This window comes from Rhinatrema bivittatum, chromosome 4, assembly GCF_901001135.1.
Source record: "Rhinatrema bivittatum chromosome 4, aRhiBiv1.1, whole genome shotgun sequence".
Classification (NCBI taxonomy): domain Eukaryota; kingdom Metazoa; phylum Chordata; class Amphibia; order Gymnophiona; family Rhinatrematidae; genus Rhinatrema; species Rhinatrema bivittatum.
In genome coordinates this window covers 83,282,411-83,310,383 of record NC_042618.1, presented here as the reverse complement: position 1 = coordinate 83,310,383, position 27,973 = coordinate 83,282,411, and the positions used below count along the sequence as shown (strand labels likewise).

The following is a 27,973-nucleotide window of genomic DNA, read 5'->3' as shown; positions in this document are numbered from 1 at the left end:
CCGGAACTGGTGTCTCCCCAACATCCTCATTAGTAAACACGGAAGCAAAGAATTTATTTAGTCTTTCTGCAATGGCCTTATCTTCCCCAAGAGCCCCTTTAACCCATTGGTCATCTAATGGTCCAACCGACTCCCTCACAGGTTTCTTGCTTCGGATATATTTTAAAAAGATTTTATTATGAGTTTTTGCCTCTATGGGCAACTTCATTTCAAATTCTCTCTTTGCCTGTCTTATCAATGTTTTACACTTAACTTGACAATGCTTATGTTTTATCCTATTTTCTTCAGATGGATCCTTCTTCTAGTTTTTGAAGGATTTTTTTGGCTAAAATAGCCTCTTTCACCTCACCTTTTACCATGACAGTAATCATTTTGCCTTCTTTCCACCTTTCTTTATGTGTGGAATACATATGGACTGCGCCTCTAAGATTGTATTTTTAAACAATGTCCAAGCCTGTTGAACACTTTTAACCTTTGCAGCTGCACCTTTCAGATTTTTCCTATTTTCCTCATTTTATCAAAGTTTCCCTTTTGAAAGTTTAGTGTTAGAGCTGCAGATTTACTTATTGTCCCCCTTCCAGTTATTAGTTTAAATTTGATCATGTTATGATCACTGTTGCCAAGTGGCCCCAGCACCGTTACCTCTCTCACCAAATCCTGTGTTCCACTCAGAATTAAATCTAAAATAGCTCCCTCTCTTGTTGGTTCCTGAACCAATTGCTCCATTAAGCAGTCATTTATTACATCCAGGAACTTTATCTCTCTAGCACATCCTGATGTTACATTTACCCAGTCAATATTGGGGTAAATGTAACATCAGTAAATGTATCAATGTATGATAGCTCTTTTTATCTTCCATTAGCTGGTGACCCTACACCGGACCTCTTACAACAAATTAAAGAAGTGGTTCAGAATGCTATAGATATGAGGATACTTACACCTCGGGAAGCTAAGTTTCTGGTGACTGACTTCCCTAAAATCCCGGTTTTTTACACCTTACCTAAGGTGCATAAAACCTTGGAAAATCCTCCTGGCCGGCCCATTGTGGCAGGAATCGGGTCAGCTCTTGAGCCTTTGTCTCAGTTTGTTGACTTATTTCTGAAACCCTGGGTTCCAAAAATTCAGTCATATATCCGTGATTCGTCTCACCTTATCACAATTTTGCATAATACACCTGTCCCAGCAAGTTCTTTTTTCTTTGTTACTTTAGACATTGTCTCCCTGTACACGAACATCCCACAGGTTACCAACATCATCCGAAGACATTGGCAGTCTCTCTCCCTGAACCGTCTTTTTCAGGGCTCTCTTCGATTTACATATTGTAGGGGCCGTAATCTTCATGATAGACTTGTGCATGCGGATTTAAATTCGGAATTGCGGGTCCCTCCGTCCGTGGCCGTGCATCAGCCCTGCGGTCACTGCACTATGTGTCAACACACAGGGTCTTATACATCTTTTACACACCCTATCACACATCAAAATTTTCCCCTCCGGGCATCTTCAGACTGTACCTCGAAAGGAGTGATATATGTGATCACTTGCCCCTGTGCCCTGGTATATGTGGGTAAGACCTCCAGAATGGCCAAAACTCGCATAATTGAGCATTGCTCAAATATTCGCAATACCCGTGAGAATGAACCCTTAGTCACACACTGGGTCCAACAGGCACATTCCATCTCTGATCTGTCCTTCTGTATCGTTGAGGTGGTCCCCCGCTCCCCTCGGGGTGGCAACTACAATGAGCAGTTAGGACGTATTGAACAGAGATGGATCTTTCAACTTGATACAGTTGCCCCTAAAGGTCTTAACCGGGAACTAGAGTGGCATTTATTTACCTAAAATTTTGTTGGGTCACCTAGATTATCTGCTGCTTGCATTGCTAGTTGCGCCTCAGGAACGGGGGCAACTTTGATTAGTCCCGTATGACCATGTGACCTGTCAACCTGAGTTTCGCACCAACTCTGTGAGGTTTAAATGCCTGTCTGCATCTAAGATGGACGCGCTCCCTGCCAATTTTGAAATCCTTTTGCATTCAGGTATGTGTGTTACTATTTGCACTGGATGATTTATGTCAGCATTTTGCAATTATATGTCCTAACCAGTATATGTTTATTTACAGTGTATTTGTGAAAACCATTGCTCCCTCCCGCTGCAGCCCTCGGCGAAACACGGGACCGTGTCGGGGGATGCATTCTAGTTTGTTGCTATTATAAGTCTGTGGAGTTGGCGCCTGAAAATGAATAAAAGTTTATCTGCTCTGTAGAGCTTTTGAAGAATCTTCATGGTTTGGACTAAATTCCTTCTCTGCACTTTTTGTTGGGATATTTGTGAAGTGCAGTAATCTGCTCTATTGTACTTTGGGTCGGTAATTGAAATCTCCCATTATTATTGCACTGCCAAATTGGTTTGCTTCCCTGATTTCTCTTTGACCATTTTGTCCAGGTGGATGGTAGTATACTCCTATCACTGTACTCTTACCCAACACACATGGGATTTCTACCCATATAGATTCTACTGAGCAATTAGTCTCTTGTATGATCTTTATCCTGTTGGACTCTATACCCTCCCGGACATAAAGTGCCACACTCCCACCAAGTTGATCCTCCCTGTTATGGCCACCGGCCGCGGCAAACCGCAACCAGGGCCGACCGTCATGGCCGCCAGCCGCGGCGGACCGCGGTCGGGACCAGTAACTCACCCGTGACTTCGGGGGAACCCGGAGGCTCCTGCTGGAGCAGGGAGCTCCCTCAGACATTCTTCTCACGGCCTCGGCCGCTGCCCAGGCCAGCCGCAGAGCCCAGCGGGGCTGAGATGACTCCTCCTACTTCCTGGCTGCTTAGGGCCGCGCGCGCGGCTGAAGAATATATTTAAAGGGGCCACGAAAGGAAATGTCGTGGCTCCCTTCTGAAGCTGCTTCCTCTTTTCGGGTATTTAAGGCAAGGTCTGCCTCTCAGACCTTGCCTTGGTATTGAGGCTCAGTTCCTGGTTTCCTGTTTGGTGTTCTGGATCCGCTTCTCGTCCCGCTTCTGCTCTTCTCCCCGTTGGATTGATTCTTTGGCTCCTGACCTTTGGACTGGTGTTGGTGACTTCTCTGGCTTCGACATGGACTGGCTCTGGACCCTTTTTCCTCTTGTTCCTGGATTGGCTTCGGACCATTCTCCCGTCTGCTCCTGGACTGGCTCTCGACCTCTCTCCGGACTTCGACCCTTGGATTGGACTGGGACCATTCTTCAAACCTACTCCCCGACCTCTTACGACCTGCAGGAGGCGCCTGCATCCAGACCATCTTTATTCTTCAGGGAGTCTCCTAAGTCCCAGCGGCCGTGCCCCTACGGGCTCCCTTCCTGGGGGGGGTCACGAGCTTCCAGGGTGAAGTCTTCAGCTCTACCTCTCCAACAAGCCTTGCCATCCGACGGTAGATACCGACAAGGGTTAATTCCCCTCTCGGCAGCGCTGACTCTACTTCGGAACAGGGGTCCACTCTCCAAATCGTAACATTTACTCTTTCGGATAGTAGAAAGACTAGGGGGCAGTCCATGAAGTTGGCATGGGGCACATTTAAAACTAATTGGAGAAAGTTCTTTTTTACTCAATGCACAATTAAACTCTGGAATTTGTTGCCAGAGGATGTGGTTAGTGCAGTTAGTATAGCTGTGTTTAAAAAAGGATTGGATAAGTTCTTGGAGGAGAAGTCCATTACCTGCTATTAAGTTCACTTAGAGAATAGCCACTGCCATTAGCAATGGTAACATGGAATAGACTTAGTTTTCGGGTACTTGCCAGGTTCTTATGGCCTGGATTGGCCACTGTTGGAAACAGGATGCTGGGCTTGATGGACCCTTGGTCTGACCCAGTATGGCATGTTCTTATGGGTGTCACTGTAAGGAATGGCATGGGAGCGCTGTCTGTGGGACAGTCACTGTAGGGATTGGTGTGAGTGCACTGGCTGTGTGGGTGTCACTGTAAGGAATGGCATGGGAGCGCTGCCTGTGGGACGTCACTGTAGGGATTGGTGCGAGTGCACTGGCTGTGTGGGTGTCACTGTAAGGAATGGCATGGGAGAGCTGCCTGTGGGACAGTCACTGTAGGGAATGGTGCGAGTGCACTGGCTGTGTGTGGGTGTCACTGTAAGGAATGGCATGGGAGAGCTGCCTGTGGGACAGTCACTGTAGGGAATAGTGCGAGTGCACTGGCTGTGTGTGGGTGTCACTGTAAGGAATGGTATGGGAGAGCTGCCTGTGGGACAGTCACTGTAGGGAATGATGCGAGTGCACTGGCTGTGTGGGTGTCACTGTAAGGAATGGCATGGGAGAGCTGCCGGTGGGACAGTCACTGTAGGGATTGGTGTGAGTGCACTGGCTGTGTGTGGGTGTCACTGTAAGGAATGGCATGGGAGCGCTGCCTGTGGGACAGTCACTGTAGGGAATGGTGCGAGTGCACTGGCTGTGTGTGGGTGTCACTGTAAGGAATGGCATGGGAGAGCTGCCTGTGGGACAGTCACTGTAGGGAATGGTGCGAGTGCACTGGCTGTGTGTGGGTGTCACTGTAAGGAATGGTATGGGAGAGCTGCCTGTGGAACAGGCAGCGCTCCCTTACCATTGGTGCGAGTACACTGGCTGTGTGTGGGTGTCACTGTAAGGAATGGCATGGGAGAGCTGCCTGTGGGACAGTCACTGTAGGGAATGATGCGAGTGCACTGGCTGTGTGGGTGTCACTGTAAGGAATGGCATGGGAGAGCTGCCGGTGGGACAGTCACTGTAGGGATTGGTGCGAGTGCACTGGCTGTGTGGGTGTCACTGTAAGGAATGGCATGGGAGAGCTGCCGGTGGGACAGTCACTGTAGGGATTGGTGTGAGTGCACTGGCTGTGTGTGGGTGTCACTGTAAGGAATGGCATGGGAGCGCTGCCGGTGGGACAGTCACTGTAGGGAATGGTGCGAGTGCACTGGCTGTGTGTGGGTGTCACTGTAAGGAATGGTATGAGAGCGCTGCCTGTGGGACAGTCACTGTAGGGAATGGTGTGAGTGCACTGGCTGTGTGTGGGTGTCACTGTAAGGAATGGTATGGGAGCGCTGCCTGTGGGACGTCACTGTAGGGATTGGTGCGAGTGCACTGGCTGTGTGTGGGTGTCACTGTAAGGAATGGTATGGGAGCGCTGCCTGTGGGACGCCACTGTAGGGAATGGTGCGAGTGCACTGGCTGTGTGTGGGTGTCACTGTAAGGAATGGTATGGGAGCGCTGCCTGTGGGAGTCACTGTAGGGAATGGTGCGAGTGCACTGGCTGTGTGTGGTGGTCACTGTAAGGAATGGTATAGGAGCGCTGCCTGTATTCCTATTGCTTGTATTGCTGTTACCATGTTAATAAAAAATTTAAACAAAAAAAATACAGAATATGGGATCACAAATTAGAAATATTAAAAAAAAAAGTGATTGTGTTAATTCTGCTATCCACTCCAGCTTCACTCCCCTTCCTGTTCCCCGCCGATAAGAGGGGAGGTGGAACAAGTTGAGAGGAACGGACAATAAAATCATGAGTAAACATGAGCTTACATTGATACCTAGAACGGTTTAACCACAAACCTTTCTAAATGTTATTTAAGATGTAATCCTCTGAGACGCGATACTGCCCTGACGCAGCATTTCCCACGTGACGTACGTCGGCGTTTCAAGCGTCTTCCGGCACAACCTGGATTAACCACCATGCCAAGCTAAGTGATTTCTGTACTACAAGCAGCTTTTATAGAGCTTTAAACACTGGCCCGCATTCCAGCACTACAGACTCACATTGTTACCCTCATAAGAACTGCAGAGTGATATAGAGCGATTAAGAACACAACTCTTCAAGTGCTGCTGAAAGTGTTTTTGAATTGCCTCACCAGCAGCATTATGAACTATATCACTTTGATTTAGAAGGCAATCTTGTCTTAAAATTTTTCTGAGTCAACTGGGCAATGCAATGGAGACTGCAATTGGTTTTCAAAACATGTTTTATTAAGGGATTGTATTTCCAACCCTTTTCCACAAATCAGGAGAAGTCCTGTTGATATGCTTGCTGTTCACCAGCTCTGAGGTCTTTTCCTCCAATTGTCAAAATTTCTTGTAAAAGCTTTGCTAGCGTGATCTAGATTGCAGTCACAGATCATTCCAATATACACCAACTATTTTTTTCTCTTGTTCATATCTGGTACATGATTTTTCGGCTTTTATAGATAAGTGAATGAGAGGAAGGGTGGATGATGGGTGATCTAACATAAGAAACATAAGAAAATGCCATACTGGGTCAGACCAAGGGTCCATCAAGCCCAGCATCCTGTTTCCAACAGCGGCCAATCCAGGCCATAAGAACCTGGCAAGTACCCAAAAACTAAGTCTATTCCATGTTACTGTTGCTAATGGCAGTGGCTATTCTCTAAGTGAACTTAATAGCAGGTAATGGACTTCTCCTCCAAGAACTTATCCAATCCTTTTTTAAACACAGCTATACTAACTGCACTAACCTCATCCTCTGGCAACAAATTCCAGAGTTTAATTGTGCGTTGAGTAAAAAAGAACTTTCTCCGATTAGTTTTAAATGTGCCCCATGCTAACTTCATGGAGTGCCCCCTAGTCTTTCTACTATCCGAAAGAGTAAATAACCGATTCACATCTACCCGTTCTAGACCTCTCATGATTTTAAACACCTCTATCATATCCCCCCTCAGTCGTCTCTTCTCCAAGCTGAAAAGTCCTAACCTCTTTAGTCTTTCCTCATAGGGGAGTTGTTCCATTCCCCTTATCATTTTGGTAGCCCTTCTCTGTACCTTCTCTGTATCTGACTCAGAATTTGTTTAATTGAAGTATGTACTATATCAAAGAAAAAACTTTATGAAAAATTCCCATAGAATCCCAATTGGATATATCCTACCTGTAGTCTTTTTTTCTGTCTCTCTTGTTAGCAAATTCGAAGATGATTTTATACATCCATCCTCCTGGTCAGCATTCATTTTTTCCTGGCATCGGTACATTGATGACATCTTTCTAGTATGGACAGGGACTGACATCCAATTCTTTGTATTCTTTGATTGGTTAAATAGCTGTAATGAACACCTTCAATTAAATATTCTCTATTGATCCAAATGTAATACCTTTCTTGGATGTTTCAGTCTCTATCGAAAATAACAGTTTTCACACCACAACATTTCGAAAAAAGACTGACCGGAACACTTTAAGGTATGGCAGTCATCATCCTACTGCTTTAAGGACTAATCTTCCAGCCAGCCAACTACCTAGACTCAGACGTCTCTGCTCTTCACGAGCAGACTTCATTAACCAAGCTAAGCTGATGGTGCTTAGGTTTAAGGAAAGGGGGGACCCTCACCGGGTACTCAGCAGAGCTTTCAAACAAGCCCTCTATGCAAATCGTGAATATCTGTTTCTCCCTCAAGCTAGATCATCTGATAATTGCATATTATCTGCATATTATCAGATGATCTAGCTTGAGGGGAAACAGATATTCACGTTTCCTCCTCTCCGCCGTCGACCGCAAGGGAAGGCCTGCGCAGTCGGCGCCCAGACCCGCCGGGGTAAGGCTCTCGAATTCTCCCTTGCCCCCGATGGATCCGGCCACCGACTACAAGGCCCTCGTACCTGAGACGTCCATCGGCCCTCTGAGCGCCCTCACGCCTCCGAAACGCCGCCTACCAGCGCAATCACCGGCCCGGCCAATCACAAGCGGCTCCAGGGGGTTTAAATCCCCGATCCGCGCCGAAGGAGCGCGACAAAGGGGCAGGCCCCTTTGTGCGCCCCTTCGTGCAGCCCCGAGAGAAGCCCTGAGAAAAACCTCTTCCTACACATCCTGTTCTACAATTCTGCCACCTTTATCGCCTAACATCCCATCTTAGTGGCTCCAGAATCACGCTCCGGTATCCCCACGCAAGCCAACAATCAAGCAAGCAACAGCGCCCAGCCATTCATCACAGCCACAGGCACCTCTCTAACCAGCCCTACTCCACCGGCCCGCCTCTCGTCGCCCACTTTCTAACCACCATGCGATCCTTCACCATTCCCATAATCTACAACCACTTGACGAGACTCCCTAAGCCCTACATTCACTCACTCAATCGCCAACAGAGACTCATTCCCATCATGATATCCCCAGTCACTCAAATTCTCGGCCTGGCATTATTCTCACTGACTTTATTCAATGCGCAATCCATCACTAGGAAAATGCACATACTCAACGACTTCCTCTCCGAAACGAAACCAGACATCTGTGCCATCACAGAAACCTGGTTAAAAACCACAGACACTGTACTAATAAATCAGCTCCCCTCCCAGGCCTACGACCTCCTCTCTATTCCCAGGCTCAAAAAAAGAGGAGGGCTGCTCCTGGCAGCCAAAAAAGGGCTAGGCCTGACCCTACAGCTCACAAATGCCTCAGCCAACCTGGAATTTGCCCTCTTTAAATCAAAATACCTAATAATCGGACTAATCTACGCCCCTCCAGGAATACTCGAGGCAGACCCCTCTCCCATCATCGAACTCGCCGCAAAACACCTTAATGCCGGAAAACCAGCCATCCTGATGGGAGACTTCAACCTTCACGTGGACGCTCAACCACGCTCCACAAACTGCGAAACCCTACTCACCACACTCAGCCACATGGGATTCAGACAAATCGTCAACAATCCTACTCACAAAGCAGGTCACTCGTTAGACCTTATTTTCATAAACATAAGAACATAAGAACATAAGAAAATGCCATACTGGGTCAGACCAAGGGTCCATCAAGCCCAGCATCCTGTTTCCAACAGTGGCCAATCCAGGCCATAAGAACCTGGCAAGTACCCAAAAACTAAGTCTATTCCATGTAACCATTGCTAATGGCAGTGGCTATTCTCTAAGTGAACCTAATAGCAGGTAATGGACTTCTCCTCCGAGAACTTATCCAATCCTTTTTTAAACACAGCTATACTACCTGCACGAACCACATTCTCTGGCAACAAATTCCAGAGTTTAATTGTGCGTTGAGTAAAAAAGAACTTTCTCCGATTAGTTTTAAATGTGCCCCATGCTAACTTCATGGAGTGTCCCCTAGTCCTTCTACTATCTGAAAGAGTAAATAACCGATTCACATCTACCCGTTCTAGACCTCTCATGATTTTAAACACCTCTATCATATCCCCCCTCAGTCGTCTCTTCTCCAAGCTGAAAAGTCCTAATCTCTTTAGTCTTTCCTCATAGGGGAGTTGTTCCATTCCCCTTATCATTTTGGTAGCCCTTCTCTGTACCTTCTCCATCGCAATTATATCTTTTTTGAGATGCGGCGACCAGAATTGTACACAGTATTCAAGGTGCGGTCTCACCATGGAGCGATACAGAGGCATTATGACATTTTCCGTTTTATTCATCATTCCTTTTCTAATAATTCCCAACATTCTGTTTGCTTTTTTGACTGCCGCAGCACACTGAACCGACGATTTCAATGTGTTATCCACTATGACACCTAGATCTCTTTCTTGGGTTGTAGCACCTAATATGGAACCCAACATCGTGTAATTATAGCATGGGTTATTTTTCCCTATATGCATCACCTTGCAAACGAAGGAATATCGCCCCACACCAACCCAACATGCTTACCAGTCCCATGGACGGACCACCAAATCATCTCCACGGTTCTAGAGATCAAGGAGCACACTCCCCAAGCAACCCATTTAACCTCAGTATCCGTCAGGAAACCCTGCACCGGTGAACGCCTCAGCTTGCATCTTTCCAAGGAACTACTTCACCTAGACCTCTCTGACGTCAACACTGCCACTACATCTTTGATTAACATCACCAACAATGTTGCAGATCAAGTGTGCCCCATGACCACGAAAACACTCCATCCGGATAAGGACAACAGGAAACCCTGGTTCACCCCTGAGCTGAAGTTGCTCAAACAGGAGCTCAGATGTAAAAAACACAGGTGGCGTAAAAACCCTTCCACAACAACCCTCTCCGGCCTACAAATCCTGCCTAAACTCCTACAGAAATGTCATCAACAGAACCAAGAAAGAATTCTTCTCCAAAAAGATCCACCACTTTATCTTTGATGCGAGTATTGTTTTCTTACGTATCAGCCCTCACAAAACCAACTACGCCCCTCATCCCAGACGACCAAGCTATCAACAAGGCCAATGAACTGGCGGACTACTTCAAGAAAAAAATCGCCACCCTCGTGGCACCCCTCAAAGGGCCCGCTCCTCATCCTATTTACTCATCCACCACCAGTTCCCAACTCTCGCACTTAACCCTCCAGCAACAAAATTCAACCCCAGCTTCTCTTGCCACCTTCGAACTGACATCCGCATTAGAAATAGAAAACATCCTTAAGAAGATGAAGCCTTCGTCTCATCCTTTAGATCACATACCATCCAACCTGCTGTTCTCCATTCCAAACATCATCGCCAAACCAGTAGCAGACATCATAAACTGCTCACTGTCCCAAGGACAAGTCCCAGACCAACTCAAGCTTGCAATGCTTAAGCCTCTCCTCAAAAAACCCAACCTGCCACCCTCAGATCCAGGCAACTTCCGCCCCATAGCTAACCTTCCAATGATCGCCAAACTTATGGAGAAGATTGTGAACAGACAACTATCCGAATTCTTAGAAGAAAATGACATCCTCACCCCAAATCAATTGAGATTCCGAAAGTCCCTGAACACCGAATCATTATTAGCCTCGCTCTCGGACAACATCCTCCTTAAACTGGAAAAAGGTCAACCTTTCCTCAGCATTCGTCTGGCAGACATCAGCATCACAGGTTCGGCGTTCAACTGGTTCAAATCATTCCTTGAAAACAGGTCCTACAAAGTCAGGATCAACAACAAAGAGTCACACCCAATCAGATCAAATCTGGGGGTACCCCAAGGATCATCCCTATCACCCACACTATTCAATATTTACCTCCTCCCACTCTGCCATCTACTGTCCAACCTCAAGCTAACGCACTTCCTATAGCGGATGACATACAGATCCTCATCCCTATAGCGGAATCACTCCACAAAACATGGTCTTACTGGAATAGCTGCCTTACAGCAATCAACAACCTATTCACCAGCCTCAACCTCATACTAAACACTAACAAAACCGAAATCCTCCTAATAGCCCCAGACAACTACATTCCGCTCAACCCTCCAATCTCCTCCCAACTCCCCATCACATCTATCGACCACATAACGCATGTAAGAGACCTTGGTGTACTACTAGACAACCAACTCAACCTAAGCAAATTCGTAAACAATACCACCAAGGAATGCTTCTTTAAATTGCAAGTATTAAAAAAATTAAAACCACTTCTGCACTTCCGAGATTTCCGCCTGGTACTACAATCTATCATCCTCCCGAAACTGGATTACAGCAACTCACTCCTTCTGGGCCTCCCCGCCAGCACTATCAAACCACTTCAGTTGGTCCAGAATGCAACGGCCAGAATCCTCACAAACACCAACAAAAGGGAACACATCACCCCTATCCTCCAGAACCTTCACTGGCTGCCTATTAAATTCAGGATACTCTTTAAAGCCCTCATGATGATACACAAGGCCTTACACAACATCTCCCCCCTCAACCTCACTTTCCAACTTCAGCAGCACATTTCCAAGAGACCCACCAGAAGTGCGTACAAGGATATGCTACACACCCAGCCGGCAAAAACCTCACTGAGGAAACGCACCCTCTCGGGGTCACCCACTTTGGAATTCGCTCCCTCCGGACCTCCGCCAAGAACCCTGCCTTCTGGTATTCAAAAAGAAGCTAAAGACTTGGCTACTCAGCCAAGCGTTCCTTGAGAGCTAAGATCTGATGAATCGAGCTTTAGACGCTGGTCCACCTACCCCACTGTATATATGTTTTGAATTGTACTTTGTTTTAGCTAATCGTGTTTGGAATTGTAGTCCACCTGTTTCACTGTAAGTTCATTTTCAACCTGTTCCAATGTATCCGCCCCAGAGGCGACAGTTCAGTTCTCTGTAAACCGGTGCGATATGTATGCTATACAGGAACATCGGCATATAAAAATTAAAAATAAATATTACCTTTTCTACCCATGTACATAATATCACCTCTATTATTAAACGTCACTGGCCCATACTGCCTCTATATAAAACTTTTGATTACCCTCTTCGTTTCTCATTTTGTCGAGGCAGGAACCTTAGAGACATTCTTGTTCACTCCCATTTGAATGACTTAACTCTATCTGACTCTGCAAAGTTTTTAGGTCACCAGCCCTGTGGACATTGCTCGGTCTGTCCCCATACTTCACCTTTAACAACATTTGAACATCCCATCTCTCATACGAAATTTCAACTTAGATTTTCTGCCACATGTCAGACTAAAGGAGTGATTCACGTGATTGTTTGTCCTTGCCTCAGGATGTATGTAGGCAAAACCTCTCGCCCGATCCACACTCGGGTCGTTGAACATCAGTCTAACATTAAAAACGGACGAGAGACAGCTCCCTTAGTATCTCACTGGACCTCGTTCGGTCATTCTGAACTCGATCTGAAATTTTATGTGACTGATGTGGTATCTCTGCCACCCCGTGGCGGTAATTTTTCAGAAATTCTGATCCGCAGGGAACAGAAATGGATCTTTAAATTGTATCATCTATCACCCCATGGTTTAAACAATGAGACTGAGTGGCAATTTTTTCTTTGAATTTCCATCTCTGTGCAGTTTTCACTGTATAACTCCCTTTGTATTCTGATTGGCCATAATTTTGGCGCCTAAACGTCAGTCTCTTTAAACGCTGGGGTTTGCTTTTACTGCCTGCTCTCCTTGCGATTTGACTGTGTAAATGAACAGCGTTTTCAAGGTATGTTTCATATATCTAAATTATGTTTCATGGTATGCCATCTATATTTATTCAGTCTCCTAATGTATTTCTGTTAAAATTTCTTTTGTTTTTTAGTTTAAGAATTCCACATTTAAATTTACCGTCTAGAAACTTTTGTCAAATTTTTCCGTGCTGGGCTCCATCCGATGTCATCACCCATCTGTGAGGACTACCATCCTGCTTGTCCTAGGAGAATGATGGTTGGGGGTGGAGTTGGAGGCAATTTGCATGGCTTCCCAACCAAAAAGGAGTTCCATTGCCCCTCTACCAATGAATATTTGATGACTAACCGTATCAAATGTGGCTGATGTACCCAAAAGAATTGCCAATACTGACCCCTCCACTGTCCAATTTCATAAGTAAATAATTTGTTGCAGATAACAGAATTGGACCAAAAATCACGTTGAGTAGAATGTTATATTATTATATTGGAATGTATATTATTTGCAAAGTTGCCTTTTCATAGGTAGAGTTGTTACTGTTTGTGCATTGGCAGTCAGTGCTGTTTTAGTACTGCAGGTTTGCTATATAAATTCAGAGTGACTCTTTGCAGGATTTCATTACACTTTACAAAGTGCCTGAGAATGGAGGGACTTTATTCTTACTGGTGCCAGCTTAATTTTATTTTTTTTCCCAATGTGAAGATTACCTTCAATTAATGTAGTATGAATTTCTTTTAATTAATACATTTTTTAATCTCCAAATTTAACAGATCACACAATTATTAGACAGACAATTTCTAAAAATGTTTATTATGTATATATATACACACACACAAAGTTTAAATATTTAAAGTGTGATGTTTGGGAAAGGCTGTGGTGGGGACATGATTGTTGAGTTTAATTATCCAAATCTCAGGGGAGGGCTCATGGGCCTTAAAATTAATTGGGGAGGAGGTGCATGCACAAAGCTGAAAAAAAAAAAAGGAAAATTGGTTCTTACCTGCTAATTTTCATTCCTGGAATACCACAGATCAGTCCAGACGAGTGGGTTTCTGGATCCCTGCCAGCAGATGGAAGCAGAGAACAAAACCTTTTCAGATACAACAAAGGTGGCACCTGCAGTCTCTCAGTACTGAGCTGCATCCAAGCCACGAGGAATGTCATACAAAACTAACCCAACATCCTGTCTAGGACGAGGAGGGAAAAGGAAATTGGAAAGCTTCAATAAGAGCAAGCTCTACACGCTATACAAAGAGAAGAGAGACTGGTCTTTCCACAGAAAAAGGGCAGAGCCAATTCCAGGAACGAAACCTAGCAGGTAAGGACCAATATTTTCTTCCCATTCATATCCACGAACAGTCCAGACGAGTGGGATGAACCCAAGCGGGAATCCGAAAGGCCAACTCGCAACATACTCTCCCCAAACCGCACCTCCTCCGGTGGTAATGTCTGGTAAAAGTGGGCCGCGTTGTGGAGAAACCAGCAGATACTCCACCCAGGAAGCTCTCCCCCAAACCGCACCTCCTCCGGTGGTAATGTCTGGTAAAAGTGGGCCGCGTTGTGGAGAAACCAGCAGATACTCCACCCAGGAAGCTCTCCCCCAAACCGCACCTCCTCCGGTGGTAATGTCTGGTAAAAGTGGGCCGCGTTGTGGAGAAACCAGCAGATATTCCACCCAGGAAGCTCTCCCCCAAACCGCACCTCCTCCGGTGGTAATGTCTGGTAAAAGTGGGCCGCGTTGTGGAGAAACCAGCAGATACTCCACCCAGGAAGCTCTCCCCTAAACCGCACCTCCTCCGGTGGTAATGTCTGGTAAAAGTGGGCCGCGTTGTGGAGAAACCAGCAGATATTCCACCCAGGAAGCTCTCCCCCAAACCGCACCTCCGGTGGTAATGTCTGGTAAAAGTGGGCCGCGTTGTGGAGAAACCAGCAGATACTCCACCCAGGAAGCTCTCCCCCAAACCGCACCTCCGGTGGTAATGTCTGGTAAAAGTGGGCCGCGTTGTGGAGAAACCAGCAGATACTCCACCCAGGAAGCTCTCCCCCAAACCGCACCTCCTCCGGTGGTAATGTCTGGTAAAAGTGGGCCGTGTTGTGGAGAAACCAGCAGATATTCCACCCAGGAAGCTCTCCCCCAAACCGCACCTCCTCCGGTGGTAATGTCTGGTAAAAGTGGGCCGTGTTGTGGAGAAACCAGCAGATATTCCACCCAGGAAGCTCTCCCCCAAACCGCACCTCCTCCGGTGGTAATGTCTGGTAAAAGTGGGCCGCGTTGTGGAGAAACCAGCAGATACTCCACCCAGGAAGCTCTGGAACTGGTCGTCCTTTACAGACAGACGTCGATACTACTGCCACTTTTAGCCACCACGCAATTGTGGCCTTAGAGGCCTTACCTTCTTTCTTTGCAACACAAAGAGATGATCCGATCTCCTAAAACTCTTAGTGACTTTAAGGTACCACAGCAAAGACATCCAATAAAGGACGCTCTCAGGGAACAATTCTTCCTTATTCTAAACACCACGTGCAGATTTTACACCTCTCCCGTCTGCTGGAGGCAGAGGAATACGGAGGGCCTGCAGGTGGCGCGCTCTGGTGTGTACAAAGGTTTTATTCTCTGCCTCCGTCTGCTGTGGACAGGAACGAGGGGTTCCCAAACCTGTCTGCCGGAGAGGTTTTCAGGATATCCACAATAAGCTTGTGTGGGAGACGAATCGGGGCGGCCTTGGGCCCTGTGGATGCACGAGAGCTTACAGGGCCCACGCGGATTTTATTTCAGATTTCTGCAGCAATTGCCCCTGCACAAAGATCTCCAGGAGGGAGGATAAAAACCAGGGAAGAGAAGAGGCAGCTGTGGAGCAGGGAGGTGGGAGAAAGAAGGATAAACTGCAAGGAATGGGAGGGGGAGACACAGATGCAAAGCCTGAGTGGAGGGAAGAGAAGGAGGTGGGCGCAGGTGGCAGCAGTTTGTTGGCACCGCTGCGTTTTTACCTCCAGAGGAGAGAGTGCTGTGCAGGAACAGACACTGGGAAGTGAAAGGGGGAGGGCAGGAGGAAGGTGGAGTATCTGCACCGGCAGGAGGGGAGGGGGAGGGGGGGCAGGCAGAAGGTGGAGTATCTGCACCGGCAGGAGGGGAGGGGAGGGGGGGGCAGGCAGAAGGTGGAGAATCTGCACCGGCAGGAGGGGAGGGGGAGGGGGGGGGGCAGGCAGAAGGTGGAGTATCTGCACCGGCAGGAGGGGAGGGGGAGGGGGGGGCAGGCAGAAGGTGGAGTATCTGCACCGGCGGGAGGGGGAGGGGGGGGGCAGGCAGAAGGTGGAGTATCTGCACCGGCAGGAGGGGAGGGGGGGGGGGGGGGCAGGCAGAAGGTGGAGTATCTGCACCGGCAGGGAGGGGGAGGGGGGGGCAGGCAGAAGGTGGAGTATCTGCACCGGCGGGAGGGGGAGGGGGGGCAGGCAGAAGGTGGAGTATCTGCACCGGCGGGAGGGGGGGCAGGCAGAAGGTGGAGTATCTGCACCGGCGGGAGGGGGGGGGGGGGGGCAGGCAGAAGGTGGAGTATCTGCACAGGAAGGAGGGGAGGGGGAGGGGGGGGCAGGCAGAAGGTGGAGTATCTGCACCGGCAGGAGGGGAGGGGGAGGGGGGGCAGGCAGAAGGTGGAGTATCTGCACCGGCGGGAGGGGGAGGGGGGGGGCAGGCAGAAGGTGGAGTATCTGCACAGGAAGGAGGGGAGGGGGAGGGGGGGCAGGCAGAAGGCGGAGTATCTGCACCGGCGGGAGGGGAGGGGGGGGGGCAGGCAGAAGGCGGAGTATCTGCACCGGCAGGAGGGGAGGGAGAGGGGGGGGCAGGCAGAAGGCGGAGTATCTGCACCGGCAGGAGGGGAGGGGGGGCAGGCAGAAGGCGGAGTATCTGCACCGGCAGGAGGGGAGGGAGAGGGGGGGGCAGGCAGAAGGCGGAGTATCTGCCACCGGCAGGAGGGGAGGGGGGGGGGCAGGCAGAAGGCGGAGTATCTGCACCGGCAGGAGGGGAGGGAGGGGGGGGGGGCAGGCAGAAGGCGGAGTATCTGCACCGGCAGGAGGGGAGGGGGAGGGGAAGGGGAGGGCAGGCAGAAGTTGGAGAATCTGCACCGGCGGGAGGGGAGGGCCAGCTGGGGGCTCAAATGGAATAAATGACATCACATTATCCTCCCTTCGGCCCCTACAATATGGAGATTGCCCCTTTCCACAGCATGCTTTAGCTTTCCTCCTCTAACAGCGCTCCCTGATTACGTTTTGGTGGCCGTCCTGAGTGATTTCACCTCAATTTATTTTGCAGATAGCCCAGGCTGTTTGCCCCGCTAGTCCTAAAAATCAGAATGAGAGCCAAAAGCAGTCTGGAGGGGGGCGGGGGACAGGACCCTGTGGAGAACGACACTGGTTTGTCGTCCCTATGAAGGCAGAGGCTGCCAGTGCAGAGAGATCCCGCTCGCCCCTTCTCCAGCCTGAAGCCAGGCTTCACTAGTCCCGCGTCCTGGGTAAACTCATTGTGCCTCCTTGTTAAGGCTAAGTCCAAGGGAGAAGACCCTTTCTCTTTAATCCAGTCCTTGCAGTGCTCCATGTGCGATCTCGAGCATCAGCGGAGGGTCACTAGTGCATGGGGGACATCTCTTACTCTCCTACAGCACTGACGAGCCCACCCTGCATCTACCTTGCTGTTTCACAAAGGGGCATTCATTCATCTTCCGCCTGAGCACCAGAATAGGAGAAGGGGTCCGCCGAGCTTGCCTTACTGCTTTCTAAAGTAGGGAAAAGCACATGGTCAGCGCAGGCCTGAGCTGCCCAAACTCTGACATGAACCGGCAGGGGATGTGCACGTAGGAGGCTGAAAGAACAATTGGAAAGCAGACCAGGGAGGGAACAATTATTATTGTGCAAACATCTCCAGATAACAAAGAACTCTGCACTGAACTTTTACCAAGGTAAATCAACATCCCTCCCCCCCGCCAAGGTGCAGGCGCAGGGAGCCTGGGTGTGAGAAGGGCAGGCACAAGCCCTGGCTGCTCACTCGATGAGTTTCTTTGCCTTGAAGAAGCGACGGAGGTAAAAGACCTGCCAGGTAGCCAGGCCGATCAAGCAGCACATGGAGAAGATACTGAAGTAGAGCACTCGCACGTTCGTCGACTCTGAAACAAAAAAGCATTGATAAGAGACAGAGGGTCAAACAAGGAACCTGGATCCCCAGAAGGAAAAGAGCGCACTGGGGCCCTTCCCAGACACAGAACGGCCGTCCCCATGCACTGCTGCTGCCCGTGCTGTGCTGAAGCAGGTGGGAGGGCCGCACACACTGCTGGCACCACAGAAACTGGATTTCTACTGCTGGCACCACAGAAACTAAAACAAGAGAAGCTCCTTCCAGCTACACAAACTAGCGAGGGCCACGTTTCCGGCCAGCCCCAGCTCAGCAATCACCATTAGTGTCGCGCATTTCCTCCTCTCTCTTCTTCATATAAGCAAAGTCATTCACGATGGACTCCGAAAGATCTTCCAGACGCCTTAGCTCCACCTCCAGGGGTTTCAGCTTCTCCACCTTTGCAAGCTGTGCAGAAGAGAAGAGCCGCAGCTTTACAACAAGCAGACAAGAAGACGACACGCGGCCTCCCCCTCACAGCCCCGCTTCCACTGTACATCGCCTCCCCCCCCCGGCCCAAGCTATCAAGATCTCAGCAAGCAGCAGGCCAAGAGACAGGCAACGCCGCTCCTGGAGGCCACAAACAGCTCTGAACTTCAGGATATTCACAATGAATGTGCTCTGCGCTTCCACTGTACAAAAACAGATCTCAGCACTGTGGATATCCAGAAAACCAGGCCTGAGTTACCTTCCCTCCTAACCCAGCAAGCATGCGGCTTTATTTTATTTAAATGTTTTATATCCCGTCGTCATTCCATGTGAGAATCACGAGCTCAGAATGGTTTACAGTTAAAACATTCAAAATGTAATGTGAGCTACGAGTTCAATAAGCATGAAAATGGTTAGAATACAGGGGTTTGAGAGGGGCTACTGGACCAGAATTATTGAGGTTATCTGAGACCTGGGGAATTGGGAGTTTCTGTTAAGTGGAAGGCATTTTTGAACAGCCAAGTTTTTAGTCGCTTCTGCATTTCTTTTTGTCTGTTAGTGTTCAGGCCTGCAATAGAAGTCTCTCTCTCTCTCTCTTTCTCTTACGTTCGGGATTTCCAGGCCTTTATTCTGTGATCTGAGGGCTCGCGGGGGGCTCCTAAGTACATTGGTGGTGTTCGGGTTAATGTTATTGAATATTATTGCTAGGACTTTATAATGAATTCCTGACTGTACAGGAAGCCAATGCAGAGCCAGCAGTGTTGGGGTGATGTGGTCACACTTCCTTGCTCCAGACAATTGTCTCTAGCTGCAGAGGTTGTAAGTGACTAGTCGGAAGACCTAGACGTAGTGAGTTACAGTAATCCAGGTTAGAGAAAATGAGAGATTGTAAAACGGTGCTGAAATCTATAGTGTTTAGTAGCCTCTCCTCCTGCAGTGATTCTGGGACTAGCAGGCACTCACGTCACTGTGTCTGCTAATACTGCATAGTAACAGGAACATTTGTTCTTACCTGATAATCTCCTGTCCTTGAGTCCAGCCAGATCAGTCCAGACGCATGGGGTATGCCACCCAACCAGCAGATGGAGACAGAGACTAACAGGTTCGCTGACCTCATCTGCCACTAGTACCTGTAACAAGCTAACTACAATACATTTAATAACTTTCCCTCTATCATTTATTTAATTTGTCTTTTTTTAATCAGGGGGGCTTCCAAAGTGATAATTTTCGTTCCTGTAGTACCACGGATCAGTCCAGATGCCTGGGTTTTGCCTCCCCTCCAGCAGATGGAGACAGAGAAGTTTTGACAGACTCTGTCCCATATCCTGAGGTGCCACCTACAGTCCGTCAGTATTACTCAGTATCAAAGCAGAATGGCTCCAAACCAAATTAACTATATACAAATAACAGCTGTTGTGAACTGACTCACTAATCCCAAATGGGAACAGAACCCGTTGAACACTGTGAACAAAATTGATCTGCAGATCCAAAATAAACAAATGCTGAAGAAGCGGACTTAAACTAAATGCAATAAGCAGGCTTAAACTAAAAGCAAAAAAACCTGAAATAGTGTTCTTAAGCGCTATCGATAATCCAACTAACAGCCTACCTTCATTCACTAATATAGGAAGCAAGAAGATTCCTATAAAAAAAGTGGCTTGAAACCTAGGACTCATGATAGATACAAATCTATCATTAAATCATCATATTTCCAATCTTGTTAAAAATTCATTTTTTAAACTTCATACGCTGAAACGATTAAAACCATTACTATTCTCATCTGATTTTCTCCAGATGGTCTCTATCTTGGCCTCCCAGACTCCACTGTTAAACCCTTGCAGCTGGGTACTCACAGGTTCACCTATGAAGCAACATATCACGCCCATTTTATGTACTTTACATTGACTGCCCATAAAGTACAGAGTCAAATATAAAATATTAACATTCATTCATGCACTTAGAAACAATCAGGATACGATTTAGCTATGCACCTCCTTGAGGCTTTACAAACCTGCAAGAAACCTTAGGTCTATTAGCAAGAATCTCCTTGAAATCCCTACAGTACGAGTCGCCAGATTAAACGTTCTCCATAGCAGGGCCCATATTATGCAGTTCCCTCCCAAACGTCCTAAGGCAAATCTTGGACGTAAAAGATTTTTTAAAATCTTTAAAAACTTATCTATTCAAAGAAGCATTCCCTGTACGTACCAGGATCAGTCCAGGACACCTGGGTTGTGACCCCGCACCAGTAGATGGAGACAGAGCAAAACTTGTGGGCGGAGCCATATATAAGCCCCTGTGCCAGTCACAGCCCCTCAGTCTTACTCTGTCTCCAGTAGGTGGTGCAGGTGTAGTCACAGCCTCTGGGTGCCCTGAGGACTGATACTTAGTTTTAGTCAGGGTTATTTTGCTTATTTTGGTTATTTTAAACTCAGTTTGTATTTTTGATTCTACTTCTGGTTAGAGTAGTGTAAAGAAGCTGTCCGTCCTGCCTCCCAGGGGGGTGGGAAAGTTCTGAGAGGACCATCCCCCCCTGGTTGAGGCCGCTGCTGAGGGTCGAGGACCCGAACTACTAAAGCAGCAGCGTCGGGGGTGACACCGGGGAGCCCGGTTCACTCACCCCCAACAGGAGCAGGAACCCCAGGACCCTGGACAGCGGCAGGTTTGATTTAAAAAAAAAAAAAAAAAAGTGTTTTTAATTTCTTTTGTTTGTGCCGGCTCTCCGTTTCTTCTTCACTGGGGGGGGGGAGAAAAGGTCCTCGGTTCGGCAAGGGGAGGGGAGTTTTTCGGCATTCAAATCTTTATTTTTATTTTTCAATTTTCTTCACATTTTCCCGCCACGGCCGCGAGAATGCCTAGGGGCACAACTTGCCGCGCTTGCGGCTCTGCGCGCGCGCGGCTCTCTCGTGAGGGAATTTGTTCTGCATGCGTCCCGGGCGGGGAGGGACCGTCTATGTCTGGTAAGGGGCTCCGTTCCCGCTCGGTACGGTCGCCATCGTGCACTCCCGCCGCTTCTATCGCGCCAGCTGACTCCTTCCCGCTTAGTGCAGGAGCGGCGGCCATCTTGGCATCAGTTCACGAAGTTGTGCAGGAACCTGCAGGGGTTTCTGCCGCGCCTCCCGAGTTATCTCCTCAACAACGGCCTTCGGGGGGGGCTTCCGCTGGGGGGCTGAGTCCCCGGATGAGGCTGGCGAGGAGGAACGGACTCCTCAGATTCGGGGGTCTTCTTTTTCGGCGGATTTTGCCCTCCTGCTGCGCAAAGTTTTAAAATATAAGGGCCGCAGGCGCAAGGAACTTCATGGACACTCTAAAAAGGATACTCCAAGGAAGAAAAAATCTCGGGATGACCCTGCGACAGGAACTCGGACACCAAGAGGTATCCCGCAGGATACAGAATCAGAGTCCACCTCACAAGATGAGGTAGATCCGCCCGACGAGCGCCTGATGGGGGCCGATGGCGCGTCAGGGGACAGTTCTGCCCAAACAGGGCTGAGCAAACCTTCGCAAGCCGGTGATGGGGATGACCCAAAGGTGGTACGCCTTTTCCGAAGGGACGAGCTGTCCCCGCTTATCCCGGCAGTCCTCAGCGAGTTAGGGGTTGAAGCTCCACCGACAGTCTCGCGCCCCGGAGCTACTATGGACCCGGTCCTGCTAGGACTCACTGGTCCAGCGGTAGCCTTCCCATTCCATTTCTCGGCGTCTGACATTTTGTTTCGGGAGTGGGATACTCCTCAACTAGGTCTGAAGGTATCTAAGGCAATGGATAAGCTCTACCCTTTGCCAGAAGACGCACTGGAACTTCTTCGGCTTCCAAAGGTGGATTCAGCGGTGTCGGCGGTAACTAAACGTTCCACGATTCCGGTCACTGGGGCCACAGCCCTTAGAGACATACAGGACAGGAAGCTTGAGGTGCAGCTCAAAAAGATCTTCGAGGTCTCAGCGTTGGGGGTCCGGGCTGCCATTTGTAGCAACTATGCCATGCGGGCTAGTTTGCGCTGGACCCAAGTTCTACAGGCGAATGCACGTCTTTCTCCTGAAGAGGCCACGCAGGCGGATCGCCTAGAGGCTGCCATTGCTTATAGTGCGGATGCTCTCTATGACCTACTACGTACTTCAGCAAGATCCATGGTCTCTGCAGTCTCGGCGCGTCGCTTGCTTTGGCTTCGCAATTGGTCGGCGGATGGATCCTCCAAGGCTCACCTTGGAGCCCTGCCCTTCAAGGGGAAGTTGTTATTCGGCAAAGAGTTGGATGATCTCATGCTTTCTCTTGGAGAGAACAGAGCTTTTTAAACTCCCAGAAGATAGGTCCAGAGCCCGATCCTCCTATCCGTCCAGGTCCCGGTTTCGATGGGTAACAAGAGATCTCGTCCACAGAGGTCCTCGGCTCCTTCTTATCGCTCAACTTCTTCCCGGGCCTCTTCGTGGCCACAGTCCTTTCGTGGGAAACGTTACGGCAGACAGGGAGGCACCCCGTCCGGCACGGGTCCCAAAGCCTCTCAATGAGATACGGCGGGTCCATTCCTTACGGCAACCAAGGACCTCCGTTCCAAACGTAGGGGCGAGGTTGACTTTATTTTTCGAGGAATGGACCAAAATAACATCCGATCAGTGGGTCCTCAATGTAATAAGGCACGGTTACGCGTTAGATTTTGTACGGACTCAAACGGACAAGTTCTTGATGTCGCCCTGCAAGTGCCCAAAAAAGACCATGGCAGTGCTAAGCACTCTCAGGCGTCTGGAGGACTTAGGAGCAATCGTCCCCGTACCTCCCGATCAGCAAGGCGCAGGTCGTTATTCCATCTACTTCATCGTGCCAAAGAAGGACGGCACGTTCCGGCCAATTTTGGATCTCAAAGGGGTAAACAAATGTCTGCGCATTCCACACTTCAAGATGGAAACAATTCGGTCAGTGATTGCCTCAGTTCGTCCAGGCGAATTCATGGCCTCTTTAGATCTCACGGAGGCGTACCTCCACGTCGGAATTCAGCCGTCTTTCCAGAGATTCCTCAGATTTTGCATCTTGGGCAGACACTACCAATTTCGGGCTCTTCCCTTCGGCCTCGCCACAGCTCCGCGAACATTTACAAAGGTAATGGTAGTAGTGGCGGCTCATCTTCGACGAGAGGGGTTCCTGGTACACCCCTACTTGGACGATTGGCTGATTCGGGCCAAGTCCGAGACCCATTGCCGTCAGGCGGTGGCCAGAGTCCTTCAGTTGTTGCAGACCTTAGGTTGGGTTGTCAATCTCAACAAGAGTCAGCTTGTTCCTACCCAGTCCTTGAAATACCTGGGAGCTCTTTTCGACACGAAGCAGGGCAAGGTTTTTCTGTCCGCGGATCGTGCACGCAAGCTTCAGTGTCAAGTGCGTCGATTATTAAGTCTTCAGCTGCCGCTGGTTCGCGATTATCTGACGGTTCTGGGATCTATGGCGTCCACACTGGCGTTGGTTCCTTGGGCTTTTGCTCATCTGCGACCATTACAATTTGCGTTGCTCCCCCGATGGAAGCCGGTATCAGAAGAGTTCCACCTACCACTTCCACTCACGACTCAGGCGCGGGAGAGTCTTCACTGGTGGCTCGATCCGGGCCATCTCTCTTGCGGAGTGTCTCTGTTGGTCCCCGACTGGACAGTGGTGACGACGGATGCCAGTCTCTCCGGTTGGGGAGCGGTCTGCCTAGACAAGTCGGTACAGGGCCGATGGTTCTCCGTCCAGTCGCAGTGGTCCATCAACCGTCTGGAAACCAGAGCGGTGCGCCTGGCTCTGCAAGCCTTCCTCCCTTTGGTCCAAGGGAAGGCGGTCCGTGTGTTTTCGGACAATGCAACAACAGTATCATACATCAATCGCCAAGGAGGGACAAGAAGTCCACTTGTGGCGGAAGAGGCAAAGCTTCTGATGAGTTGGGCAGAGCGCCATCTCAACTCCATAGCAGCATCTCACATAGCCGGGGTCGACAATGTTCAGGCGGACTTCCTCAGTCGACACCACCTCGACCCCGGAGAATGGGAGCTGACGGAAGATGCCTTTCATCTCATTTGCGATCGGTGGGGGCTGCCCCACATGGACCTGATGGCCACGTGGCACAACGCGAAGGCTCCTCGGTTTTACAGTCGACGTCGGGAGCGAGGAGCCGAGGGCGTCGATGCGCTGGTTCTTCCTTGGCCAACCAACATGTTGTTGTACATATTCCCTCCGTGGCCAATGATAGGCAAGATCTTAAGGCGCATAGAGTTGCACCCGTCCAACGTGATCATGGTAGCGCCGGAGTGGCCACGGCGCCCTTGGTTTGCGGATCTCGTTCAGCTGTCGGTGGATGTTCCCCTTCGGCTACAGGGGTTTCCGGGGCTCCTTCGTCAGGGCCCCGTTTGTTTGGAGGATGCGGATCACTTCTGTCTCGCGGCATGGCTTTTGAGAGGCAACGTCTAAAGAAAAAAGGCTATTCAGATGCGGTGGTAGCCACGCTACTGCGGTCCAGAAAGCAGTCTACGTCCTTGGCTTATGTACGTGTCTGGGTAATTTTTGAGGAGTGGTGTATCAGCCGAGGGCTAGATCCCATTTCCGCTTCCGTCTCTGATATTCTGGCTTTTCTTCAGGCCGGTCTAGCCAAAGGGCTTTCTTGTAGTACCCTTCGTATACAAGTGGCGGCGATTGGTTGTCTGCGGGGTAAGGTTCGCGGTTCCTCTCTGGCCCTGCATCCCGATGTCTCTCGTTTTCTTCGGGGGGCTAAACATCTTCGTCCACCACTACATCATCCATGTTCCTTCTGGAATCTTAATTGGGTCCTTTCTTCTTTGTCTACGGCTCCGTTCGAACCCTTAAAACGGTCTACTCTTAAGGATCTTACTTTAAAGACCGTTTTCCTGGTTGCGATTACCTCGGCTCGGAGAGTCTCGGAATTACAGGCTTTGTCTTGTCGGGAGCCATTCCTGCGGATTTCAGATACGGGAATTTCCCTGCGGACGGTTCCGTCTTTTTTTGCCAAAAGTGGTGTCACCGTTTCATTTGAACCAGTCTATTGAGCTTCCTGCTTTCGCAGGTGCTGAATATTCGGACCCGCAATGGAAAGAATTGCGGAAGTTGGATGTGCGGAGGGTTCTCCTCCGTTATCTAGAAGTCACTAACCCTTTCCGGGTGTCGGATCATCTCTTTGTTCTATTCTCGGGCCCCAAAGAAAGGAGGCCCGGCTTCCAGGACGACAATCGCACGGTGGCTTAAAAGAGGCCATCGGCTCAGCGTACGTGTTACGAGGGAAGCCTATCCCGAACGGCCTCAGGGCTCATTCGACAAGAGCTCATGCTGCGTCTTGGGCGGAATCTTCTCAGGTTTCGCCTCAAGAGATTTGTAGGGCAGCTACCTGGAAGTCCTTACATACCTTCATTAGACACTATCGGTTGGATGTTCAGGCTGCGGTTTTCCGGGGGTTTTGGAGAGAGAGGGTACTCCGAGCGGGACTCTCTGCTTCCCACCCTCGGTAATTTAGCTCTGGTACATCCCAGGTGTCCTGGACTGATCCTGGTACGTACAGGGAAAGGAAAATTAGTTTCTTACCTGATAATTTTCGTTCCTGTAGTACCAAGGATCAGTCCAGGATCCCGCCCGTGTTGTTGTGAAGAATCGGAGAGTCCGCTAATCTCTTTGTTAACTATTCGGTTATTGCTTTGCTCCCTCGTTTTGGGTTCTGTTCCGGTTGGGGGTCTTTGAATGGCTCCCTGTTAAGGTTAGTATTTAGTTTGGTTGATCTGTTTTTTGTCTACTTTGACATTACGTATGACTGAGGGCTGTGACTGGCACAGGAGCATATATGGCTCCGCCCACAAGTTTTAATCTGTCTCCATCTACTGGTGTGGGGTCACAACCCAGGTGTCCTGGACTGATCCTTGGTACTACAGGAACAAAAATTATCAGGTAAGAAACTAATTTTCCTTTCGCAGCTATGAGCAAATAACTTAACTTACAGATCATCATTAGAAATCACTTACACTGGAATTTTCTCATCTAGGTTTTTCATATTCTTCGATTTTTCTGGCTGCTTCTTGACTTTATTTTAGTAATTTAAGTATAGGGAACATAGAGTGTAGTATTTTACAAGTATAGGGAATTATTATGCAAATTGTATTTCTCTTACTGATTTTTATTTTATTTGTTATTTATAATTTATTTTACTTTTTATGTTATTTTATATTCTGCAATATTTTATTTTAATTTTACAAAAAATATATTTATATTATTTTCTGATTGATTTTATTTTTGAAATCACTGTAAACCATCTTGTTCAATCCTGTATTGTTAAAGACGGTATAGAAATAGCATAAATAAATGTATAAAGCGGGCTGGACTCTGGACAGATCCGTGGTACTACAGAAACAAAAATTATCAAGTAAGAACCAATTTTCCTTTCCCTGTACGTAGCCGGATCAGTCCAGACCCCTGGGATGTACCAGAGCTTTGTTACTTGGGGTGGGACCCGGAGAGGCCCGCTCTCAGCACACCTGCTCCAAATCCCCCAGAACCCAGGGCCTGGACATCCAGTCTGTATTGCCTCGCAAAGGTGTGTAAAGACTTCCATGTAGCCGCCCTGCAAATCTCTTGCGGCGTGACTTGTTGCTGCCTGCAAATGGGTAGAATGAGCACGAAGTGCAACCGGTAGGGGTCTACCACGCAGCAAAGTGTGAGTTTTGGACTTTTATTTATTAACTGCTATCTGTAATAAGTTATAAGTTATCTGTAATAATTTTAATTTTAATTTAAGTCTTTCTTAGCTTATCTATAAGTTCTTCAAAGTTAGCCCCGTTATATGTACCTTCCTACCTGTTCGATGTAATTTCCAACTTTGTTTTATGTAAACCGACGTGATATGTACCAGTACATGAACATCGGTATATAAAAGCCTTTAAATAAATAAATATGCTGAACTTATTTATTTATTTTATTTATTTCTTTTGTATACCGACATTCGATCGAAATATCACATCGGTTTCCAGATAACAGGTTGAATAGGGTGAGAACTGCCCTATTTTACATTGTAACAAGATAATTAATTAAACAATTAATACAAGAAACATTGTAACAGCTGAATATACTTAAATGTGGGTATAGAGAAATGGCCTATAGCCTATATACAAAATGTACAATATAGCCTATATACAAAATGTACAATATGATTTGGTTACGAGTAGAGGGGGGACAGGGAGGAGGGAGTGCAGGGAGGGGGAGAGGGAGGGAAAGGAGGGGGGAGGGGAGGTGAATGGGGGGGAGGGGGGGTTATGCGTTAGTGCAGGGTAGTAGTCAAGCGGAGAGGCTTTCAAGAACATGTATTTTAGGATGTTGGGGTTCAGGAGGGAAGGCTTTTAAGAACAGCCATGTTTTGAGCTGTTTTTTAAAGGCTTGGGGTGAGGGTTCGTTTCTGAGAAGTGTGGGGAGGGAGTTCCACAGGATAGGGCCAGCAGTTGAAGTGGCTCGTTTGCGTGTTGCATTGAGGTGAGCATTTTTGAGATTTGGGATGGAGAGGAGACCTGAGTTGGAGGATCTGAGAGTTCTTTGTGAGATATATGGTTGGATGGTGTTGTTTAGCCAGACCATTTTGTTGTTGT

At 48.5% G+C, this 27,973-nt stretch overlaps 3 protein-coding genes across 4 annotated transcripts in view; all 3 read right to left on the bottom strand.

Moving 5' to 3' along the window:
- Window positions 1-13,589: 13,589 nt before the first annotated feature.
- Window positions 13,590-15,269, bottom strand: LOC115089348. Its single transcript, XM_029597436.1, has 3 exons — window positions 15,192-15,269; window positions 14,680-15,143; window positions 13,590-14,592 (listed from the first exon to the last, which is right to left on the bottom strand). The coding sequence occupies exons 1-3, from the start codon at window positions 15,267-15,269 to the stop codon at window positions 14,142-14,144; spliced, it is 993 nt and encodes a 330-aa protein (XP_029453296.1). The 3' UTR covers window positions 13,590-14,141.
- On the bottom strand, window positions 13,590-16,996 carry LOC115089941 (leucine-rich repeat extensin-like protein 3). Of its 2 annotated transcripts, none has more exons than XM_029598404.1 (2): window positions 14,320-16,996; window positions 13,590-14,229 (listed from the first exon to the last, which is right to left on the bottom strand). In XM_029598404.1, exon 1 carries the CDS (start codon window positions 16,963-16,965, stop codon window positions 15,571-15,573), a length of 1,395 nt encoding a protein of 464 aa, XP_029454264.1. In that variant the 5' UTR covers window positions 16,966-16,996; the 3' UTR covers window positions 13,590-14,229; window positions 14,320-15,570. The 2 variants fall into 2 exon arrangements, with proteins under 2 accessions (XP_029454264.1, XP_029454263.1); XM_029598403.1 differs by having other exon boundaries at window positions 13,590-14,766; window positions 14,944-16,996.
- A 677-nt stretch (window positions 16,997-17,673) lies between these two features.
- Window positions 17,674-27,973, bottom strand: part of TMED10 (transmembrane p24 trafficking protein 10) — a 46,152-nt gene continuing 35,852 nt past the window's right edge. The window contains exons 4-5 of the mRNA XM_029598405.1: window positions 18,238-18,364; window positions 17,674-17,951 (exon numbers count right to left, since the gene is read on the bottom strand). Of these exons, the coding sequence (XP_029454265.1) occupies window positions 17,830-17,951; window positions 18,238-18,364 (249 nt within the window). The 3' untranslated portion in view covers window positions 17,674-17,829. The remainder of the gene's footprint in view (window positions 17,952-18,237; window positions 18,365-27,973) is intronic.

Bases quoted from the DNA above. Each gene is read 5' to 3' on its own strand.
- LOC115089348 (XM_029597436.1), bottom strand. From the start codon at position 15,269: ATGTCTTTGCTGTGGTACCTTAAAGTCACTAAGAGTTTTAGGAGATCG. The intron at 15,144-15,191 runs GTAAGGCCTCTA...AAGTGGCAGTAG, and splicing joins TTGTGTTGCAAAGAAAGAAG to TATCGACGTCTGTCTGTAAA. The intron at 14,593-14,679 runs GTGCGGTTTGGG...TTACCACCGGAG, and splicing joins ACCAGACATTACCACCGGAG to GAGGTGCGGTTTAGGGGAGA.
- LOC115089941 (XM_029598404.1), bottom strand. From the start codon at position 16,965: ATGTCATTTATTCCATTTGAGCCCCCAGCTGGCCCTCCCCTCCCGCCG.